This window comes from Dendropsophus ebraccatus, chromosome 4, assembly GCF_027789765.1.
Source record: "Dendropsophus ebraccatus isolate aDenEbr1 chromosome 4, aDenEbr1.pat, whole genome shotgun sequence".
NCBI classification, from domain to species: domain Eukaryota; kingdom Metazoa; phylum Chordata; class Amphibia; order Anura; family Hylidae; genus Dendropsophus; species Dendropsophus ebraccatus.
Window position 1 is genome coordinate 57,957,151 of NC_091457.1, and position 18,785 is coordinate 57,975,935.

Below are 18,785 nucleotides of genomic sequence, written 5' to 3' on the forward strand. Positions count from 1 at the left end.
CCGTAACAATTCTAGATTGTCTGTAACCCCTCCAGGTTGCCCCTAACCACCGCAGGTTGGGCATAACCACCCCAGATTGCCCGTAATCATGCCAGATTACATGTAACCCCCCAGATTGCACGCAACCACCGCAGGTTGCCTCTGACCACCGCACGTCGCCTCTGACCACCGCACATCGCCTATGACCACCACACCTTGCATCTGACCACCGCACCTTGCCTCTGACCACCGCACCTTGCCTCTAACCACCCCAAATTGCCAGTGACCCCCTCCAGATTGCCCGTAACCACGCCAGATTACAGGTACCCACCTCAGATTACCTATTAGCACTTCAGTTTATCCGTAACCACAGCAGGTTGCCTGTAACCACCCCAGATTGTCCGCAACCACCCCAGATTGTCCGTAACCACAGCAGCTTGCCTGTAACCATACCAGATTGTCTGTAACCACAGCAGGTTGTCCGTATTCACCCCACGTTGCCCATAACCACCCCAGGTTGCCTGTAACCACCCCAGGTTGCCTCTAACCACACCAGGTTGCCTGTAACCACCCCAGGTTGCCGTAACCACAGCAGGTTGCCTGTGACCACCCCATGTTGACCGTATCCACCCCAGATTATCCGTAACCACCCCAGATTACCCGTAACCACCTCAGACTGTCCGTAACCACCTCAGACTGTCCGTAACCACCCCAGACTGCCCGTAACCACCCCAGACTGCCCGTAACCACCCCAGACTGCCCGTAACCACCCCAGACTGCCCGTAACCACCCCAGACTGCCCGTAACCACCCCAGACTGCCCGTAACCACCTCAGACTGCCCGTAACCACCTCTAGATTACCCGGAACCACCCCAGACTGTCCGTAACCACCCCACATTACCTGTAATCTAATTTTTTTTATTGTATTTTAGTAACTGCGCTATTCTAATAACTGTTACTAGCTGCGGTTTTGCTCCAGCAAATTGGCGCTCCTTCCCTTCTGAGCCCTGCTGTGTGCCCATACAGTGGTTTATGCCCACATATGGGGTACCGTTGTACTCAGGAGAACCTGCGTTACAGATTTTGCGGTAGATTTTTTCTCCTGTTCCTTGTGAAATTTAGAAATTTCAAACTAAACCAACATATTATTGGAAAAATTCAAGTTTTTCATTTTTACTGGCCAATTTTGAATACTTTTCTCTAATACCTGTGGGGCCAAAATGCTCATCCTACCCCAAGATGAATTCTTTGAGGGGTGTACTTTCCGAAATGGAGGGACTTTTGGGGGGATTCTATTCTGTAGACATTACAGGGGCTCTGCAAACGCACCTGGTGCTCAGAAACTTCTTCAGAAAAATCTGCAGAGAAAATGCTAATTGGCACTCCTTCCCTTCTGAGCCCGGCTGTGTGCCCATACAGTGGTTTATGCCCACATATGGGGTACCGTTCTACTCAGGAGACCCTGCGTTACAGATTTTGGGGTGAATTTTCTCTCCTGTTCCTCGTGAAATTGAGAAATTTCAAACTAAAGGAACATATTATTGGAAAAATTCGAGTTTTTCATTTTTACTGTCTACTTTTGAATACTTTCCTCTAATACCTGTGGGGTCAAAATGCTCACCACACACCAAGATGAATTCTTTGAGGGGTGCACTTTCCAAAATGGGGTGACTTATGGCGAGATTTTACTCCGCGGACACTACAGGGGCTCTGCAAACCCACCTGGCGCTCAGAAACTTCTTCAGCAAAATCTGCATTGAAAAAGCTAATTGGCGCTCCTTCCCTTCTGAGCCCTGATGTGTGACCATACAGTGGTTTATACCGACATATGAGGTACCTTTTTACTCAGAAGAACCTGCGTTACAAATTTTGGGGTACTTTTTTTCTCTTGTTCCTCGTGAAATTGAGACATTTCAAACTAAACGAACATATTATTGGAAAAATTCGAGTTTTTCATTTTTACTGTCTACTTTTGAATACTTTCCTCTAATACCTGTGGGGTCAAAGTGGTCACCACACCCGAAAATGAATTCTTTGAGGGGTGCACTTTCCAAAATGGGGTGACTTATGGCGAGATTTTACTCCGCTGGCACTACAGGGGCACTGCAAACTCACTCTTAATTTATAAAGATATATTTATTAATCCACTGGAGTAATTGAAAACCACTCAGTGAAAAATCTAAAAAAAAGCAAAAAAAAAAAAAAAAAAAAAAAAACACGAACATGTAAAAGAATTGGTCATATTACAGTCCAAATATACAGATTTTCAAACAAAACAAACAATTCTCAGTTTTCTCCTGTGACATCTGTACAGCGCTCCTACAGTCAAATAAGATGACAGCCATCCATAAAACTTCTTTCGCAGAATGCTATGGCTTCATATTTTTTAGTCGAATTTCCCTCTCAAGTTCAAATTGACGATAATCCACTCGTTCCAGAAAGGCTTTTCTTTCAATGTATCTAGAAATAAAATATAACATAACTGAAATTGTCTCACAAATCAAAGGCTTTACCAGACTTCTAAATCCAAGAAACAATGATCCCAAAAACTGGAAATAACTTTGCCTGAGACCTGTTCAAGTTTCTCCACAACCAGCTATAACTGTCAGGGAAAGCAGCTGGCAAATAGTTCCCCATGCGGCAATGGGACAGGGGGCCAAACACAAATGCACACCCCCAGATTTTATTTTTTATAAATTTTATAAAACATATATCATTTTCTTCACGTCACAATTACTTGATACTTTGTGTTGGTCAATCCAAATAAAATACACATAAGGGAAACCAATCATCATGATTGTGCTTATATAGCTCCCAGCAGCCCACAATAGATCTCTATAGCAGCTCCCCGACCATACCAGCTGTGTCTGCAGCCTTATCTTAATATTGGGGTGGGGGGGGAAACGCGTTTTATTCTGCCTTTCTGCTTGTCAATTATCCCAGCAGAGCACGCTGACAGGCAGAGTGCGGTGACTAGTCTGCTGGCTTCACGCACTGAAATAAAACATGTTTTTCCCCCCCGACATAAAGATAAGGCTGCTGACAAAGCTGGTATGGTCGGGGAGCTGCTAGACCTATTGTGTGCTGCTGGGCACTCAGAAATTTCAAGCAGAGGCCATGCGCTGGACTCTGCTTGAAGTTCTGCCTGTCCCACTGACAAAAACAGAAAAGTGCTGTAGCAACCTGCAAGTGTCAGGACTCACTGTGTATACTCCCTCCATCATACACCCAATAAAAAACTATTCTAAAGATTTTCATTTTGTTTGATGGAAAGAGTATACACAGCGAGCCCTGACTCTTGCAGGTTGCTGCAGCACTTTTCAGGTTTTTGTTTTTATGTTAGCCACGGCAGCATGCAAGCTGCACAGTGGGAACAGGGGTATTGGAGTGCTGGCCTTTTTTTCTTTTTTTGCTTTTTGTTTTATATGTGGGGGGTGTGGCTACCTCCTTTTGGCTTACACTCCAACCATTTCCTGTCAATGTTTTAAAAAGCGTTAAAGGGGTTGTCCAGTGCAACAAAGACATGGCCACTTTCTTCCTGAGACAGCTCCACTCTTGTCAACAGTTTGGGTGAGGATTTGTAACTCCCTTAAAGTGAATGGAGCTTTATTGCAAACCACACCGTATTTGAAGACATGAAAGCCTGGAAAAAATTGATATTTTTTGTAGCCCTGGATAACCCTTTAAGGGTTCCTTTATGCCTGGTTTTGTAGGAACCATCCCCCTAAGGTTCACCGAGATGAGATGGTACATACAATTTGATCAAATGGTGTGCTAAGAACCTCATTTTTAAAAAATGTTAGTGTTGATTGTTCTGAGAAGCAGTGGATCAGTGTATAGCATGCCTTTTTTCTTCACGTAATTACAGCTTTATGGGCACGTGGCAACTGCATCATGGCAAAACATTACCTTCCTAATCAATATGCCAATTACCAAATGTAGCACTGATCATAAAGTGTCACTGTCATGCCCCCTTGACACCCAATATGCTAATTAATGTGTGCCATAAATAACAGATATTTCAGGTTTCAGGTAGCAAGTCACATGGAGCTACAGGGACATCTCCTCTGTGTGTGTGTGTGTGTGTGTATGTGTATATATATATATATATATATATATATATATATATATATATATATATATATATATATATATATATATATATATATATGAGAGTTTCTTAAGTTCAATGGACACTTAACTCCTACAATCTTTATAAGATTTTGCATGTAAAAAGAAATCTATTCTCATTTTTGCTGCTATCCAGCTCAGGATGGTCTAGCTCACAATGCAAAGCGAATAATTAAGAGAAAAGATGTGAAGCCCTTGTAGCGTCCAGGAGGGTTACATAAGATGGTCTCATGCCAAGAATGCTGCACTTACTTCCCCCACAGGCAAGAAGAAACTAGCTACGACAAGAGCATGCTGAGTCAGGTCAGCAAGCTGTACAGTGTTCAATGGAGGAGCTGTGCCAGCTGCTAACACAGCACAATCTAGTGCCAGGGGTGGACCAGCCTGCCTCCGTTGTGCACTTAATATGGAACACTTATTCTGCATTATTATTAGTTGAATGCAGTAGTCTACATTTTACTTAATCCTTGAATTATTTAAAAACCATTAAATATAGACAGCAAAAGTGTGAATATCCAGCCTAAAAGCGTAACTATAAAATATTTTGACCATTCAGTTTTAGTTCGCTTAGGGCATGATAAGAAATTTGCAATATACATTAATAACCTAAAATGAACAGTTTTTTAAAATACATTAGGAAGAATGTCCCCTCAGAGCTGTGTATGGTTCTGAGTTATTTCTGCATTCCTGCTGGACAAGCCCCTCCCTGGAGATCCGTACCTAGTGTACCTGACAGCAGCATCAGATAACAGCCCTGACACAGACATAAACATAAACAAAACCTTCTCCCCCCTCCCCCCTCCTAGCAGCACGTTCTCCCCCCTCCCCTCACAGAGGTGACTTAGCAGAGCTGAGGGTGTTGTGTGTGAGGAGCAGCGCAGGGGAAGAGCTGGATGGAGGGACAAGTACTCAGTGCTTCACCCAGAGGGACATGCCAGCCATGACTTCAATGTACTGCATGAGGGAGAGTCACTGAGGGGAGGACTACAAGTCCCAGCACAACACAGCTGTAGTCCTTCCATAAAACATATAACATCCCCTATCAGATGTCTGCAGCAGGTGCCCTCTATCGCTGACATTATCCTACAGCAGGCATGTCCAAAGTCCGGCCGGAGGGCCATTTGCGGCCCGCGTTCCGAACTTTTACGGCCCCCCAGGTATCCAGTTTGCTATTATCTGCCTGTGTTATAAAGCATGTAGCATGTAGCATGTAAAATGGTCGGCCCTCGCACATGTTTCATCAAATTTGGCACTCTTCGAAAAAAGTTTGGATATGCCTGTCCTACAGTGTTATGAGAGCAGATGACTGTATCTAATTCCACTGTGTGTGATATCATCTGCTGGGGCTCTGTATCTAATCTTACATTGTGATACTGTATGCTGGGGCTGTATCTAATCCCACTGTGTGATACCATCTTCTGGGGCTCTATCTGATCCTCCTATGTGTGATACATCTGCTAAGGTGCTGGTCAGTGAATGGAGGGACCAAGCGAGGGAGATGAGGGATAGGACACGCCCAATTTCTCTGAGCCAGAAGAAAAATTCATTTATTCTTCTGAGCCAAACAACTGGTGATATCTCAGCGAGTGTACACACTAGCAACGCAGTTTAGGGCTCTTTTTAAAGGGTAACACGTGGGCTTTTTATCTGAGAAATTTAATTTTTTGGCTACTTAAATTATAGTTACGCTTTAAGGATTGCTGTGCTGCTGTAAAGGTAGATATTTCCAAAGCACCAGAAGTATAGCAATAACTGCAACCTTCAGGCCTCCAAAGTGCTCTTGGACCGCAGCTAAAAACCATGATTAAGATGCATGGCTTGATCAAGATGATGAGAAGCTTATGCTTGTAGGTTTCGTTAAAGGGGTTCAACTGCAATATATACTGCAATAAGTACTAACACTTTGAAATATTTACAGCTTGGGAATTCTGCTCCTGCATGCAGCTACAACATGTAGGGGAGAGCAGGGAGTTGTCAAAATTACTCCTCATGAGATGCTTCATATGCAACTTGTCTTTAATGGAATTCAGTACAACTGGGCTTGTATATGCAGAAGAGAAGAACATAACTTCATCGTTTGACCTTTGAATCGGTGTCTGAAGTTGTTAGATGCAGACCGAGGGAGTCCGGGAAAACACGGATGCAGCCTCTAGCTGTATCCATGTTTTCCAGACATCCTTAAGGTTGCATCCTACTTCTTCAGCCACCAATATTCAAAGGTCAAACTAGAGCATGCTGGAGTTGCGCTCCTCTCTAATATGCAGTAGTTCAAAGGATAACCATGTCGCCACTGTCTGCTCCCTCTTCCGCTCTATGCATTGTAGCTGCTTGCAGAGGAATTCTACTCTCTGGCCCTGCTCCCTCCTATTAAACCATTCGCTTTAGTGGTGAAAACACAAAAAGTTACAAAATGTTTGCATCAAACAGGTGTGTGCCAAAACGTGCAATCTGTGAAAACATTAGCTGTATCATGCTCTTACCCATCTTTGCCCCTATTGTGGCGAGCCAGCTCTTCTCCAATCCCCTCTTTCACTTTAAAAGATTCCCAGTCCAGCTTGGATTTCTCCAGTGTGCTCATCTTCTGCTTTTTAGAGCCTAATTTTCCCATTATGCTGCTCATTCCCCCAGGTCTTTTCACCCTGTAGAGACACAATGGAAATACAAGGATCAGATATCTACACACAAGTTGTTACACAAAGCTCTAACCATTTAGGCGCTAGGAAGCACTACATCCTGAAGTGATGGCAAACTCCAGCGGATCCAAGGTAACATTTTTTTTTAAACAGCTTAGTATCGGATAAAACAGAGAGAGCTGCTAAAGGCCTCTGCACCCTAAAAAATTAGGAGGCAAATACTTTTTACCATCCAGAGCCCTGCTTGTGGCTTTATACCCTCTTTGCAAACAATCTAAAAATATAACCACAGCTTCCCCATCCAGTCTTGGATGGCAGTTCTGAAGCTACAGGTTTATAATCATCCATCCATTCTATCATAAAGGATTTCCAAATCCTGTGTGTTAAATAATTCCTGGTAGGCCCTTAAATTCAGCGGAAATTTCTTTTATGTACAGTGTCTATAGCTCTTTAGCATGCTCTTATGCTTGGCTGGTTCCCAATAAGATCATGTATCCAATTCACTGTATGCACTATAGTTATAAAGAATAAGTGAGATAATAAGGGTGCATTCAGGTTAAAGCCAAAGGCATTTTAGACTTTTAGAGCTTTATGACATACAACTTGAAAATTCAGGTGTGACTGCACTTATAAGGGTTTGTATATATAAAAAAAAAAAAACAGTAGGTACTTTTTTTTTTACTCCTCTCTTGTTGATTAGGCTGACCTACAATTTCATCTACAATGCACAGAAAAGATTGCTTTTGTTTCTGTTAAAAAAGCACATTACTTTGATTTTAATTGCACTGAACTCATTGGAAGTCGTCTATCAAAATTGGTGCAATGGAAAAAGTGGTGTGGCTGCCCTCAGCAACCAATCAAACTCCACTTGTCATTTGGTAATAGCTTCTGGTAGCAATGTGGACATAAAAAGTGTTCACCCGGAGCCACGTAGGTTGGGTATTCATGAAATCAGAGATCACTATAAACAAAACAAAATATAAAAAAAAAAAAAGTCTAAAACACTTGATACCGGCCCCTTGTCGTCTTTCCCCAAAACAGTTCCACTCTAACCAAAGAGTGCCATCAGTGAAGGTTCCATATCTTATTGCCATCAATGTTGGAAAATCCCTTAACCCTTTCCCGCACGAGGACGTAACTGTACGTCCTCGTGCGGGTGCGGGCGTTCAGAGCGGGGCCGCGCGGCGACCCCGCTCTGAACCGCCGCAATCCCGGGTGCCTCATGTAGCCCGGGATCGCGGCTATTAGCAGGCACGGTCCGATCGCCGTGCCCGCTAATTAGATAATCGGAGGCAGCTGTCAAAGATGACAGCTGCCTCCGATTACCGGATTCAGCCGTTCCCTGGTGTCTAGTGGGGGAGATCACTCCTCCGGGACGTTGTCCCGGAGGAGCGATCTCCGTTACTGCTGCCGGCCGGGGACCGCTCCAAGATGGCGCCGTACCCGGCTCGGCACTCGTTTGTTTTCGGCTGCAGCAGCCGAAAGCAAACGAGTGCCTATCTCATTAATCTTTGCTGTATAACTATACAGCAAAGATCTCAATGAGAGATCAAAGTGTATATACTAGAAGTCCTCTAGGGGGGCTTCTAGTATATGTGTAAAAAAAAAAAAAAAAAAAAAAAAAAAAAAAAGTGTTGTCAATAAAAAGCCCCCTCCCCACCCCCTTTTTCCCAGGTTATAAATAAAAGTAAATAAATAAATAAACAAACATGTTTGCTATCGCCGCTTGCGTAATCGCCCGAACTATTAATCACATTCTTGATCTCGCACGGTAAACGGCGTAAGCGCAAAAATATCCCAAAGCGCAAAATTGCACATTTTTGGTCGCATCAAATCAAGGTACCAATAGAAAGAACACTTCATGGTAGGGCTGGGCGATATGGCCTAAAATTTATATCACGATATAATTTGATGCATGCACGATATAACGATATATCACGATATATAATTATAAATATATAGGGGAGGGCTGATGACTGGCAAGGGGGGGTGATAACTGGCACAAGGGAGGGGAGGGCTGATGACTGGCAAGGGGGGCTGATAACTGGCACAAAGGCTTCAGCCCCCTTTGTGCCAGTTATCAGCCCCCCTTGCCAGTCATCAGCCCTCCCCTATGCTGGCCCCTTTGTTCCAGTTATCACCCCCCTTGCCAGTCATCAGCCTTCCCCTGTGCCATCAGCCCATCCTGTGCCAGTCATCAGCCCTCCCCTGTGCCAGTCATCAGCCCCCCCTCCCTTGTGCCAGTTATCACCCCCCCTTGCCAGTCATCAGCCCTCCCCTATGCCTTCAGCCCCCTTTGTGCCAGTTATCACCCCCCCCTTGCCAGTCATCAGCCCTCCCCTGTGCCAGTCATCAGCCCCCCCTCCCTTGTGCCAGTTATCACCCCCCCTTGCCAGTCATCAGCCCTCCCCTATGCCTTCAGCCCCCTTTGTGCCAGTTATCAACCCCCCTTGCCAGTCATCAGCCCACCCTGTGCCATCAGCCCCCCCTTGTGCCAGTCATCAGCCCCCCTTGTGCCAGTCATCAGCCCCCCTTGTGCCAGTCATCAGCCCCCCTTGTGCCAGTCATCAGCCCCCCTTGTGCCAGTCATCAGCCCCCCTTGTGCCAGTCATCAGCCCCCCTTGTGCCAGTCATCAGCCCCCCTTGTGCCAGTCATCAGCCCCCTGTCGCCAGTCATCAGCCCCCCGTTGCCAGTCATCAGCACCCCCAACCCCCGCCCCCCCGGTGCAAGCCATCTCACCCCTCACTGTTTTCCAGGCATTTCATGTGCCAGCCATCATGTCCCCCCAGCCAGGGCCATCATCAGCCCCATGCCAAGCCATCTGCCGCCCGCCCCCGACCCCTCTGCTACTTACCTTTCCTGCAGGGCTGGCTGATGGAGTCCGTGAGGCGAGACGGGCCGCGTCTTCTTCCCAGCATGCACTGGGAGACCTGACGTCACACGCATCAGCGCGCTAGCGCGCTGACAATGCGTGGACGGAAGGCCCTGCAGCGCGGTACCACGGAGCGGTAAGTGAGAAGCTTATTCACTACCGCTCCGTGGTATATCGCGATATGACGATATGCCAAAAATCCATATCGTCAACCGAATTGATGACGATATTTTGGCATATCGTTTATATCGCCCAGCCCTACTTCATGGCGCAAAAAATGACACCTCACACAGCCCCATAGACCAAAGGATAAAAGCGTTATAAGCCTGGGAATGGAGCGATTTTAAGGAACGTATATTTGTTAACAATGGTTTGAATTTTTTACAGGCCATCAGATAAAAGAAAAGGTATACATGTTACATATCATTTTAATCGTAACGACTTGAGGAACATATAAAACATGTCAGTTTTTCTATAGGACACACGGCGTAAAAACACAGTCCCCCCAAAGAAAAAGAATTGTGTTTTTTTTTCTATTTCACTGTGCATATAATTTTTTTCTGGTTTCGCAGCATATTTTATGCAAAAGTTCAGCCTGTCATTACAAAGTACAATTAGTGACGCAAAAAAATAAGGGCTTATGTGGGTCTGTAGGTGTAAAAATGCAAGTGCTATGGCCTTTTAAGCACAAGGAGGAAAAAACAAAAACGCAAAAACAAAAATTAGCCTGGTCCCGAAGGGGTTAAAAGAAGCACTCCTTCATTTTTTTTTTTGCCAACATAATGTACACTCATGATTTCGGCTGTGTCACCCATTTCATATATTACTGCAGCTGAGTAATGTGGCCTCTGATCAGCTACCATGTTGTCTTTAAAGGGGTTCCCTGGGACTTTTTAATAAACAGGCAGCATGGTGGGTTTAAAAACAACAAAGGGCAATATCTGCAAACAGTTTGTATGTTCTCTCTGTGTTTGCGTCTCCCACACTCAAAAACATACAGACAGTTGGAGTTTAGATGGTGAACCCTAATGGGCACAGGGACCAAAATTGAAAAACTATGTAAAGGGCTGCGGAATCAGCCATATAAATAAAAGCATCATTCTTTTTATTATTATTAAAGGAGAAGTCTGGCAAATTATAACATCCAGCAGCCAGCGGTGATTGGCTGAACTGACCGAGGGACACCAGTCAGGCTCCGGAATCTCTGGAGCTGACACATCTCAACCCGGCTGATGGACTGGCCGCTCAGCCAGTCAGTCACTGGGGCAGCACGCTGCTACAGTCACTGATGGGATAAGAGGCCAGTCCATTAGCCGGGACAGGCCTTCTCACAACACAATGCTTTGTTAAACAAAACCGGGACTGGAACCAAAATTTCAAATTCTGCGTTCAGTCAAACCCTGAAGTTACGACACTACTGGACTCCATATTACTCAGACTAAGTCCCATGGATCCCAGTCCAGTCAGCAATGTGGAGCAGGTTGTAATATGTCACTGTGCCCTTTATTATTAAAACCTTAAAAATGTTTGACAAATTGGACAAGAAACAGAGGAGAAGCCTCTAAACTTTCAGCTCTCTTGTGCGGCTCATCTGCTTTCACCTCTGCTGATGTGGTGTCATTTCAGGCAAGCTTAGCAAAATGCAATGAATGATAATGAGAACTTTCTCCCTGCAATGCAACACTGCACTGCCCTCCATAATATCCCTGAATTGTACTTGCCCTTGATCCACGCTTGAAAATAACATTTTTATTGCTGTGGCTGAATGCCACTGGCGCATACTTAATACCATTTCAGATGAAAGAAAACAACCGAAGCAAAAAGAAATAAAAAAAACACATCACGCATCCATAATATTTCTGAAGCCTGCTGAAATATACAGAAATAAATAAAGGTTTGTGTTTCATTACAAGGGGACATCAAGAACATCAAGTGGTTGCTGGACGGCTTTGTTTCTGATACTGTTACTACTACAGTAATGCTTTCTGAACACACACTATGTAGCTGCAGTGTTTTAAAGGGAAACTGCACCTAAAGTCTCCCCTCATATGATGTGTACATAACATCTGTACTCTTTTTTTAACCAGTTCAGTGTATCTTAACAGGACGGCAGACAACAATGATTTTATTTTCCCTAATCTTAAATTGAACCAATCACTGGCTGTGGTGCTGTCCCGTCAGTCAGTGATTGGCAGAGCAGGCTGTCATTCCCGAGACAAGTTTGTCTAGAAAGTAGAGGCTGCTGAGACCAGCAGGGGACACCAGAGACACTACATAACAATGCAGAGGGAGAACAGAGAGGTAAGCATGGGCTCTATGTTATTTTCCGTATGTCTGCAGCACAATATCAAAAATTTTAAAGCTCCGGATAACCCCTTTAAGATCCCAATACACTATGGTCCAGTTTTGCCTGAAACCACCAACCAACCACTTCAACAGGATCGCCTGACTGTTTAAAATGTTTGAAGGTCTCCCAAGTTTCCTCCAACCGATGATGTCAGGGGAGAGAAAAGGTTGGACATGTTAGATTTCAACTACCCAGCCCTTTTATTCTCACAGAGATACTCTGCTGAAAAGCACTCTGGCAGTACCTTGACCTCTTCTCTCTCCATTAAAGGTATTGTTCAGTGTTTTGTTTTTTTTTTAACTTTCTATATCTTGGTGCCTTTGGAAAATAGAAAGCTAACCTATACCTACTCAACACCAGTCCCCTGCAGTTTCCACTCAGGTCCTTTGGTCTCTGGCTGCCACAGTGCATTTTCTTTCATAAATTATATTACAAAGTAAAACAACTTTATTAATGAAATGTAATAAAAATGTTTAAATGGCCACTTTCAATTTAACTTTCTAAACCAACAGGGGATGTTATATATAAAGCATGTTTGCAATTTATCCAGGTCCAGTCTCCTGAAGGCAGCTTTCTAGTGAGCATGCGTGCTTATTAATGCAGTGGCCACTGTCCACGGTCCAGTGGAAAATAGGGTGAGAAGATCCCACACTCTCCTCATCAGTGAGGCTGCCACCTACGAGAACTCCTATCTAGCAACTACTATGGTTGAGATGCCCCTTGGGTTTAAAAGTTGAAAGTGCACTTTAGCACAGACATCTGCCATCATTACAAGAGAATGCTACAAGCAATGCAGCTACTTCGAGTTTCCGACACTCCATTTTTATTTAGTTGATGATTTTTGTTACTTGTCATGCAGTTTATGAGCTTGGCAGTAATTCTATGTAGGTCAGAATAAGTGGCACAGGATACATGGGGAACGCCTTTTAATAGGATATTAACCTAATCCTCTAAAGAAATAAGAAAATGCAAATGTACCAGAATGCGTCATTGATGGTAAGCTTTGCCAGGGGAAAGGCTGGCGAACTCAGCACATGCATGCCTGGAATCATCAAGGTTTCCTAAAGGTTACAGACTGTGCAGACTGACAGATTGTGGGTGACATGCTGCTGCGCACTGTATGTACAGAAGTAGAAAGGCCCCAGGCTGACAGAGATGCTGGGAGACTGCTCTGATGAGCTGTGATGGAGACCTGAATCTTCCCTCCTGCCAACAGGGCATTCAACTGTACGGGCAGCACGCGGTTCAATCCAGGGTCATGCTGGAGCATTCCATTTCATTCAGCGTGAGTTTATCTCATAGACCTGTCAAGGATCTGCCTTTCCTCTACACGCATACAGGATAGCTGGCACATAGCAGAGAGCAATTATTAGATAGCAGAAAGTATTCACACATTGTTAATGGCCACGTTTACGCTGGATGTAGTATTATATAATATATATATATTAAATATATAAAAGCAGATACTTAAAACTCAGTGTACTATTTAAAGACTATGAATGTTGTAGTGGAACACCATCTTTGTATGCCAGCTGATCAAACAGGGTATACCATGGAGGCGCCTCTTCTTTTACATCCTCCATTTATGTGCGTTACCTCTAAAAAGTAACCTACATTTAGGGTATATGTCAGCAAACCAGCAGAAAAGTATGCGGACGTATATCATGGCATATATTTGCTGGATCTATTGAGTTCAATGGACTTAAAGTGATACTGTCACCACCCACCCACACACACTATGTGCAGAGCTCTGCACCATCCAGAAGCTTAGATGCTGCACATTCAATATAAACTTGTATAACACTTGTCTGTGTCTTTTTCCTGCTATAAACTTGCTTCATTTTATCGGTGGACAGTGTCACCTAGGGGGGGGCTTCACAGCAGTTGGGCCATCTCTCCTATAGGACAGTGGCAGTAAGTCTATATCTCCAGGGTGGGTAAAGTGCCTAAGTGTTATGCATATATAGATCAAATGCAGCATCTAAGCTTATGGATGGTACGGAGAACTTCACATAAAGTAGGGGGGGGGGGAGAGGGGGGAGGGCTTACATGGAGGACTGAGCGGACGCGTCTGCCTGAGCTCCTGCTGACCCGACAATCATCCTGTCTTCCATCCTGGTCTCTGACACCCCAAAAGGTGCCCAGAACTTCTGTGGAGCCCCCGGATCAGCCGGTGGGTCTATGCTGCTGGGAGCTTGCCGGCATCGCACCGCAACCAGCTCTCTCCTTGCCCGGCCGCCTGCTCCTCGGCCGCCATCTTCCCTGCTGCGCTGCTGCTGGCGGGTCGCACGGCTGTCTCCCAGGTCCCTCACTGCCTTACCTCCCTTTTGGGGATGCCGGTGCGGACGTTCCACCTAGAGACATCCGGCCAGAGGAACCGCTCGACCTGCTGCTCCTGGCCCCGCACCGGATCGCTGAAGCCCGGGTCCTGGCTCTCCCTCCTGCTCCTTCCGGCCGCCATCTTGCCTACGGTGGTGTAGTGACCTGGCCTCTTCCCCTCCTACTGACAGCCTGTCAGGTGACCGAGGACTCTCCCGAGAACCGGCGTGGGTGGCTCCTGAGTCCGGAGGATCGGCTTGCTTGGTCGGGCCCCCCTCATCCCCCCGTGTGGTGGCGTGGCCGCCATTTTCTGGCAACACATAGCAGCAGGCCTTGAGAGGCCCAGAGGGGTGGTGAGTAGCGGCGCTGCCGCTGAAGCACGAGTTTCTGCTCCTCCTCCCCCCATAGTACAGGTTGGCTGGTCTGGCGGCGAGACCATAGACTGTCCTCTCCCCACCAGCCTCTACTACTCTGTAGTGGATACAGGACGCCCTGACTGAGCACTAAAGGAAGGCTGCATGGTGTGCAGGTTCTCGCCCCTGTGACTATATCTACTTCAGCCCCTCCTAGGGTCCTGGCACCTCAGATACCTGGCCTGCGCTGTACTACTGCTCCCAATATCCCTCCCTTATAGTGGGAATATACGTATATTCGTCTGCAGATGAGAGGGAAGAGAGGAGGCAAGCGCAAGACCTCACAGACTGTGGATAACCCTGAGCCAGCAACTATGGCCACCTCACGGGCTGACACTGAGTCACAAGCTGTCGATGATACGGGATTGGCAGTTGGTCCTTCAGAACCCCTGTCACAGTTTAAAACCAGAGTGGCTCAGCAATTTGAACAATTTTCCGGGCCGCATTCCCCAGATGTTCCTCCGTCATCACCACTTTCCCTGTTTGAGGGATCATCAAGCCCGATACTCCAAATGTCCCCTGCTGATCCTCCCCGAGAGACTTCTCAAATGGATCGCAAATTTGCAGAAATTCTGATGGCCATTAATGTTTGCCAAACTACCCAGACATCCAAAGTGGATGAGCTAAAGCAGGATTTTACAATCATCAAGCATGATTTGCAAAAACTCCGAGACCGCACATCTGATGTGGAACGATGTACTTCTGACATGGAGGACACACTGCGCCCGGTCCCAACGCAAATTGCGGAATTGCAGCGTTTGGTCTCTCTGTCAGCTGACCGCTCCGATGATCTCCAAAATCTAAGGAGACTAAGGAGAAATAATATTCGCCTGGTGGGTCTTCCTGAGCGCACGGAGGGGTCGGATGCAGTTGCCTTCCTTGAAAGATGGCTCAGAGACATTTTGGAGCCCTCCACTTTTTCCTCTTTCTTTGCTATTGAGAGGGCTCACCGGATCCCTGCCAGACCAGGCCCTCCAGGGGCCCCTCCGAGACCACTGTTAGCCAAACTCCTCCACTTCAAAGACAGAGACGCTATCCTGCGGGCAGTCAGGCTTAAGGGGGAGGTCCTCTACAATAACACGAAAGTCTCCTTTTACCCCGACTTCTCGGTGGCTGTACGTAAACAGAGGGCGAATTACACAAAAGTTCGCAAGATTCTTCGGGAGAAAGGATTTTCGTATGCAATGATCTCATTGCCATGTGTGCCTTTTACTGTTGGTTGGGGGTCAGGGCTAGGTCTAACCTTTTTTTGTCGGGTGTTGTAGGAGCTAGATAGATGCTTAGACACTTGTTAGTCTCTTCCCCCCCACCCCTCTTTTATTTCTCTTGGGTTAGTTAGCCCACTTCATTTTAGTTTTGTTGGGTATAGATCTGCACGAGTTGGGGATTGTGTTAGATAGGGTTCCAGGTTGTCCCTGGGTGTTCCTTAGTCAGGCATGTCATGATTATTGCTTCGTTCTTAATGTTTGTGTTTTTTCTATACTACAGGTGGATGCTATTGTCTGTGAATGTCTGGTGTGTGATTGGTCTGCGGCCTCCTGCCTCGTCTCCTTGGTCCAGGTATTGTATGGTGTCACCGGCTGCATTGCCCCCCCTCTTTGTAAATACCCATGGCGTTTATTAAGGTCTTGGCCTGGAATGTCCGTGGCCTTAATTCCAAATTCAAGAGGGCCGCTGTGATGGATTTCGTGAAGAAATACAGTCCTAACCTAATCTGTCTTCAGGAAACCCATCTCACCGGACAAAAGGTTTTAGCACTTAAAAAAGCGTGGATAGCCCGCGGCTATCACGCTTCCTATTACAATTATTCACGTGGGGTCTCTATCCTTGTAGCTAAATCACTACCGTTCACTGCGTACAAGGTTGAGTGCGACCACTTTGGCCGCTATGTTATCCTACATGGAGCGGCGGCCGGCTTTGCCTTTACGGTTGTTGCTGTATATGTCCCCCCTCCGTTCCACATCTCGCTATAAGAATCTATCACTACGATAATCTCTACCTTCCCACTGGCCCCTATAATGGTGATTGGTGATTTTAATGCAGTCCCCAACCCCTCCCTGGATCGTATGTCTGGAAGTGATCCTGCTAGTGGGTCCTTGACCTCCTGGTGCGATTCCTTTGGCCTACATCATATTTGGAGGTTGAAACATCCTACCTCCACAGTCTACTCATGCTACTCAGCTGCGCATAAATCCTTATCTAGAATTGGTTTGGCCTTGGGGTCCCCAGATCTTCTGCCGTTAGTCTCTGAAATTGATTACACTCCAAGGGGCATCTCAGATCATTCGGCCATAGTGGTTACCCTCCGCACTCGGCCTGCGTAACCCAGGAGGTGACAGACGCGGTTCAGAAGGCCCATGGTGATTACTGGGAGCTTAACTCCTCTCACCCTAATCCTCACACCAGATGGGATGCCTATAAGGCTGTAATTAGGGGAGCCTTCACTTTGGGGGTGGCGACCTACCGTAAGGGTTTGCGATCCCGTGAGGAGAGGCTGGAGGGAAGACTGGTGGACGCTGAGGCCCAGTTTGTTGCTGACCCTTCTGAGAGTCACAGGCGAGCATGGCTTCAGCTGCAGAGGGAGCACGTTCTCCTGCAAACTGATAAAACTAAACACAACCAGCTTTCCACTCAGGCCTCTGTGTTTGCCTTTGGAGATAAGAATGGGAAACTCCTTGCGTACTTAGCACATGCTGAGAGACCATGCGCGTCTGTGCCTTGCATCTCTTCTGGCTCGGATCCGCCGGTCTCCCACCCTGCTACCATCAATAGTGTTTTTAGGGACTACTATGCTGACCTATATGACACCTGCCTCCAGGCCGACAGTGTGCATGTTATTGCTTTTCTAGACTCCCTTCCCCTATGGACTCTGACAGCTGAGCAGGCTGCTGCTCTAGAGGCCCCCATCTCCCTGGAGGAGGTTACCTTGGCTGTCACCTCCCTCCCATCGGGGAAAACTCCGGGGTTAGATGGATTGGTAAAAGACTGCGGAGTTGCTGAGCCCGCACCTTCTGTCATTATTTACTGAGGCTTTGGAGTTGGGTGCCCTCCCTGCCAGTATGAGAGAAGCCCTTATCGTAGTACTCCCTAAACCGGGGAAAGACCCATCACTTACAGACTCCTACCGCCCCATATCCCTCCTTAACTCTGACATTAAGGTCCTAGCCAAAATTCTCACTAATAGACTGCATAGTGTTATATCCTCCTTGATTCACCCCGATCAGACCGGATTTATGCCCGGTAAGGCTACGGACATTAATGTCCGACGTCTATTCCTTAACATAGATGCTTGGTTGGGACACCAGTCTGGATTTGTACTCTCCTTAGATACACGAAAGGCATTTGATTCGGTTGAATGGCCTTACCTCTGGGAGGTACTACGAAGGTGTAATTTTGGCCCTATTTTTTTATCTTATGTCCAATTACTGTACAAAGACCCTACTGCCCGGGTCAAAACTAACGTGGATGTCTCTGCCCCATTCCAGCTCCATCAGGGCACTAGACAAGGCTGCCCTCTATCCCCCTTCCTGTTTGCACTGGCTATAGAGCCCCTGGCTGTAGCAATTCGTCATACGGACTCCCATCAAGGGCATCCATCGAGGTTCCTTGATTGAGAAAACCTCTCTGTATGCGGATGACGTCCTCATCTATTTGGCTGACGACGGTCCGTCACTTACCTCCCTGCTGACGCTCTTGAACCAGTTTGGGGCATGCTCTGGGCTATGTGTGAATTGGGACAAATCCCTTCTCTTTCACCTCCCAGGCGCAATGCCATCACCACAATACCACCCTGTTCCCATTACCGTTGTCCGGCAGTTTAAATACCTAGGTGTCATAGTCTCCCCGGAGGTCTCCGATTATAAAAAATTGAACTTAGACCCGCTACTGTCACATACTGAGACCAAGTTGTGGGCGCCTCTCCCCCTTTCGCTGCTTGGCCGGATCAACATTGTTAAAATGATATACCTCCCCAAATTTACATATCTCCTCCATAACTGCCCCACCCCCCTTCCCCTTTCTTATTTTAAAAAATTAGATAGTATTTCAAGGGCCTTTTACTGGCAGGGACAGTCCCCTCGGTTCAGCCTTT

The 18,785-nt window shown here is 46.4% G+C and overlaps 1 protein-coding gene across 1 annotated transcript in view; it reads right to left on the minus strand.

Moving 5' to 3' along the window:
* Positions 1-2,090: 2,090 nt before the first annotated feature.
* The window catches only part of CFDP1 (craniofacial development protein 1), a 34,052-nt gene continuing 17,357 nt past the window's right edge, over positions 2,091-18,785 (minus strand). The window contains exons 6-7 of the mRNA XM_069968424.1: positions 6,591-6,749; positions 2,091-2,439 (exon numbers count right to left, since the gene is read on the minus strand). Of these exons, the coding sequence (XP_069824525.1) occupies positions 2,349-2,439; positions 6,591-6,749 (250 nt within the window). The 3' untranslated portion in view covers positions 2,091-2,348. The remainder of the gene's footprint in view (positions 2,440-6,590; positions 6,750-18,785) is intronic.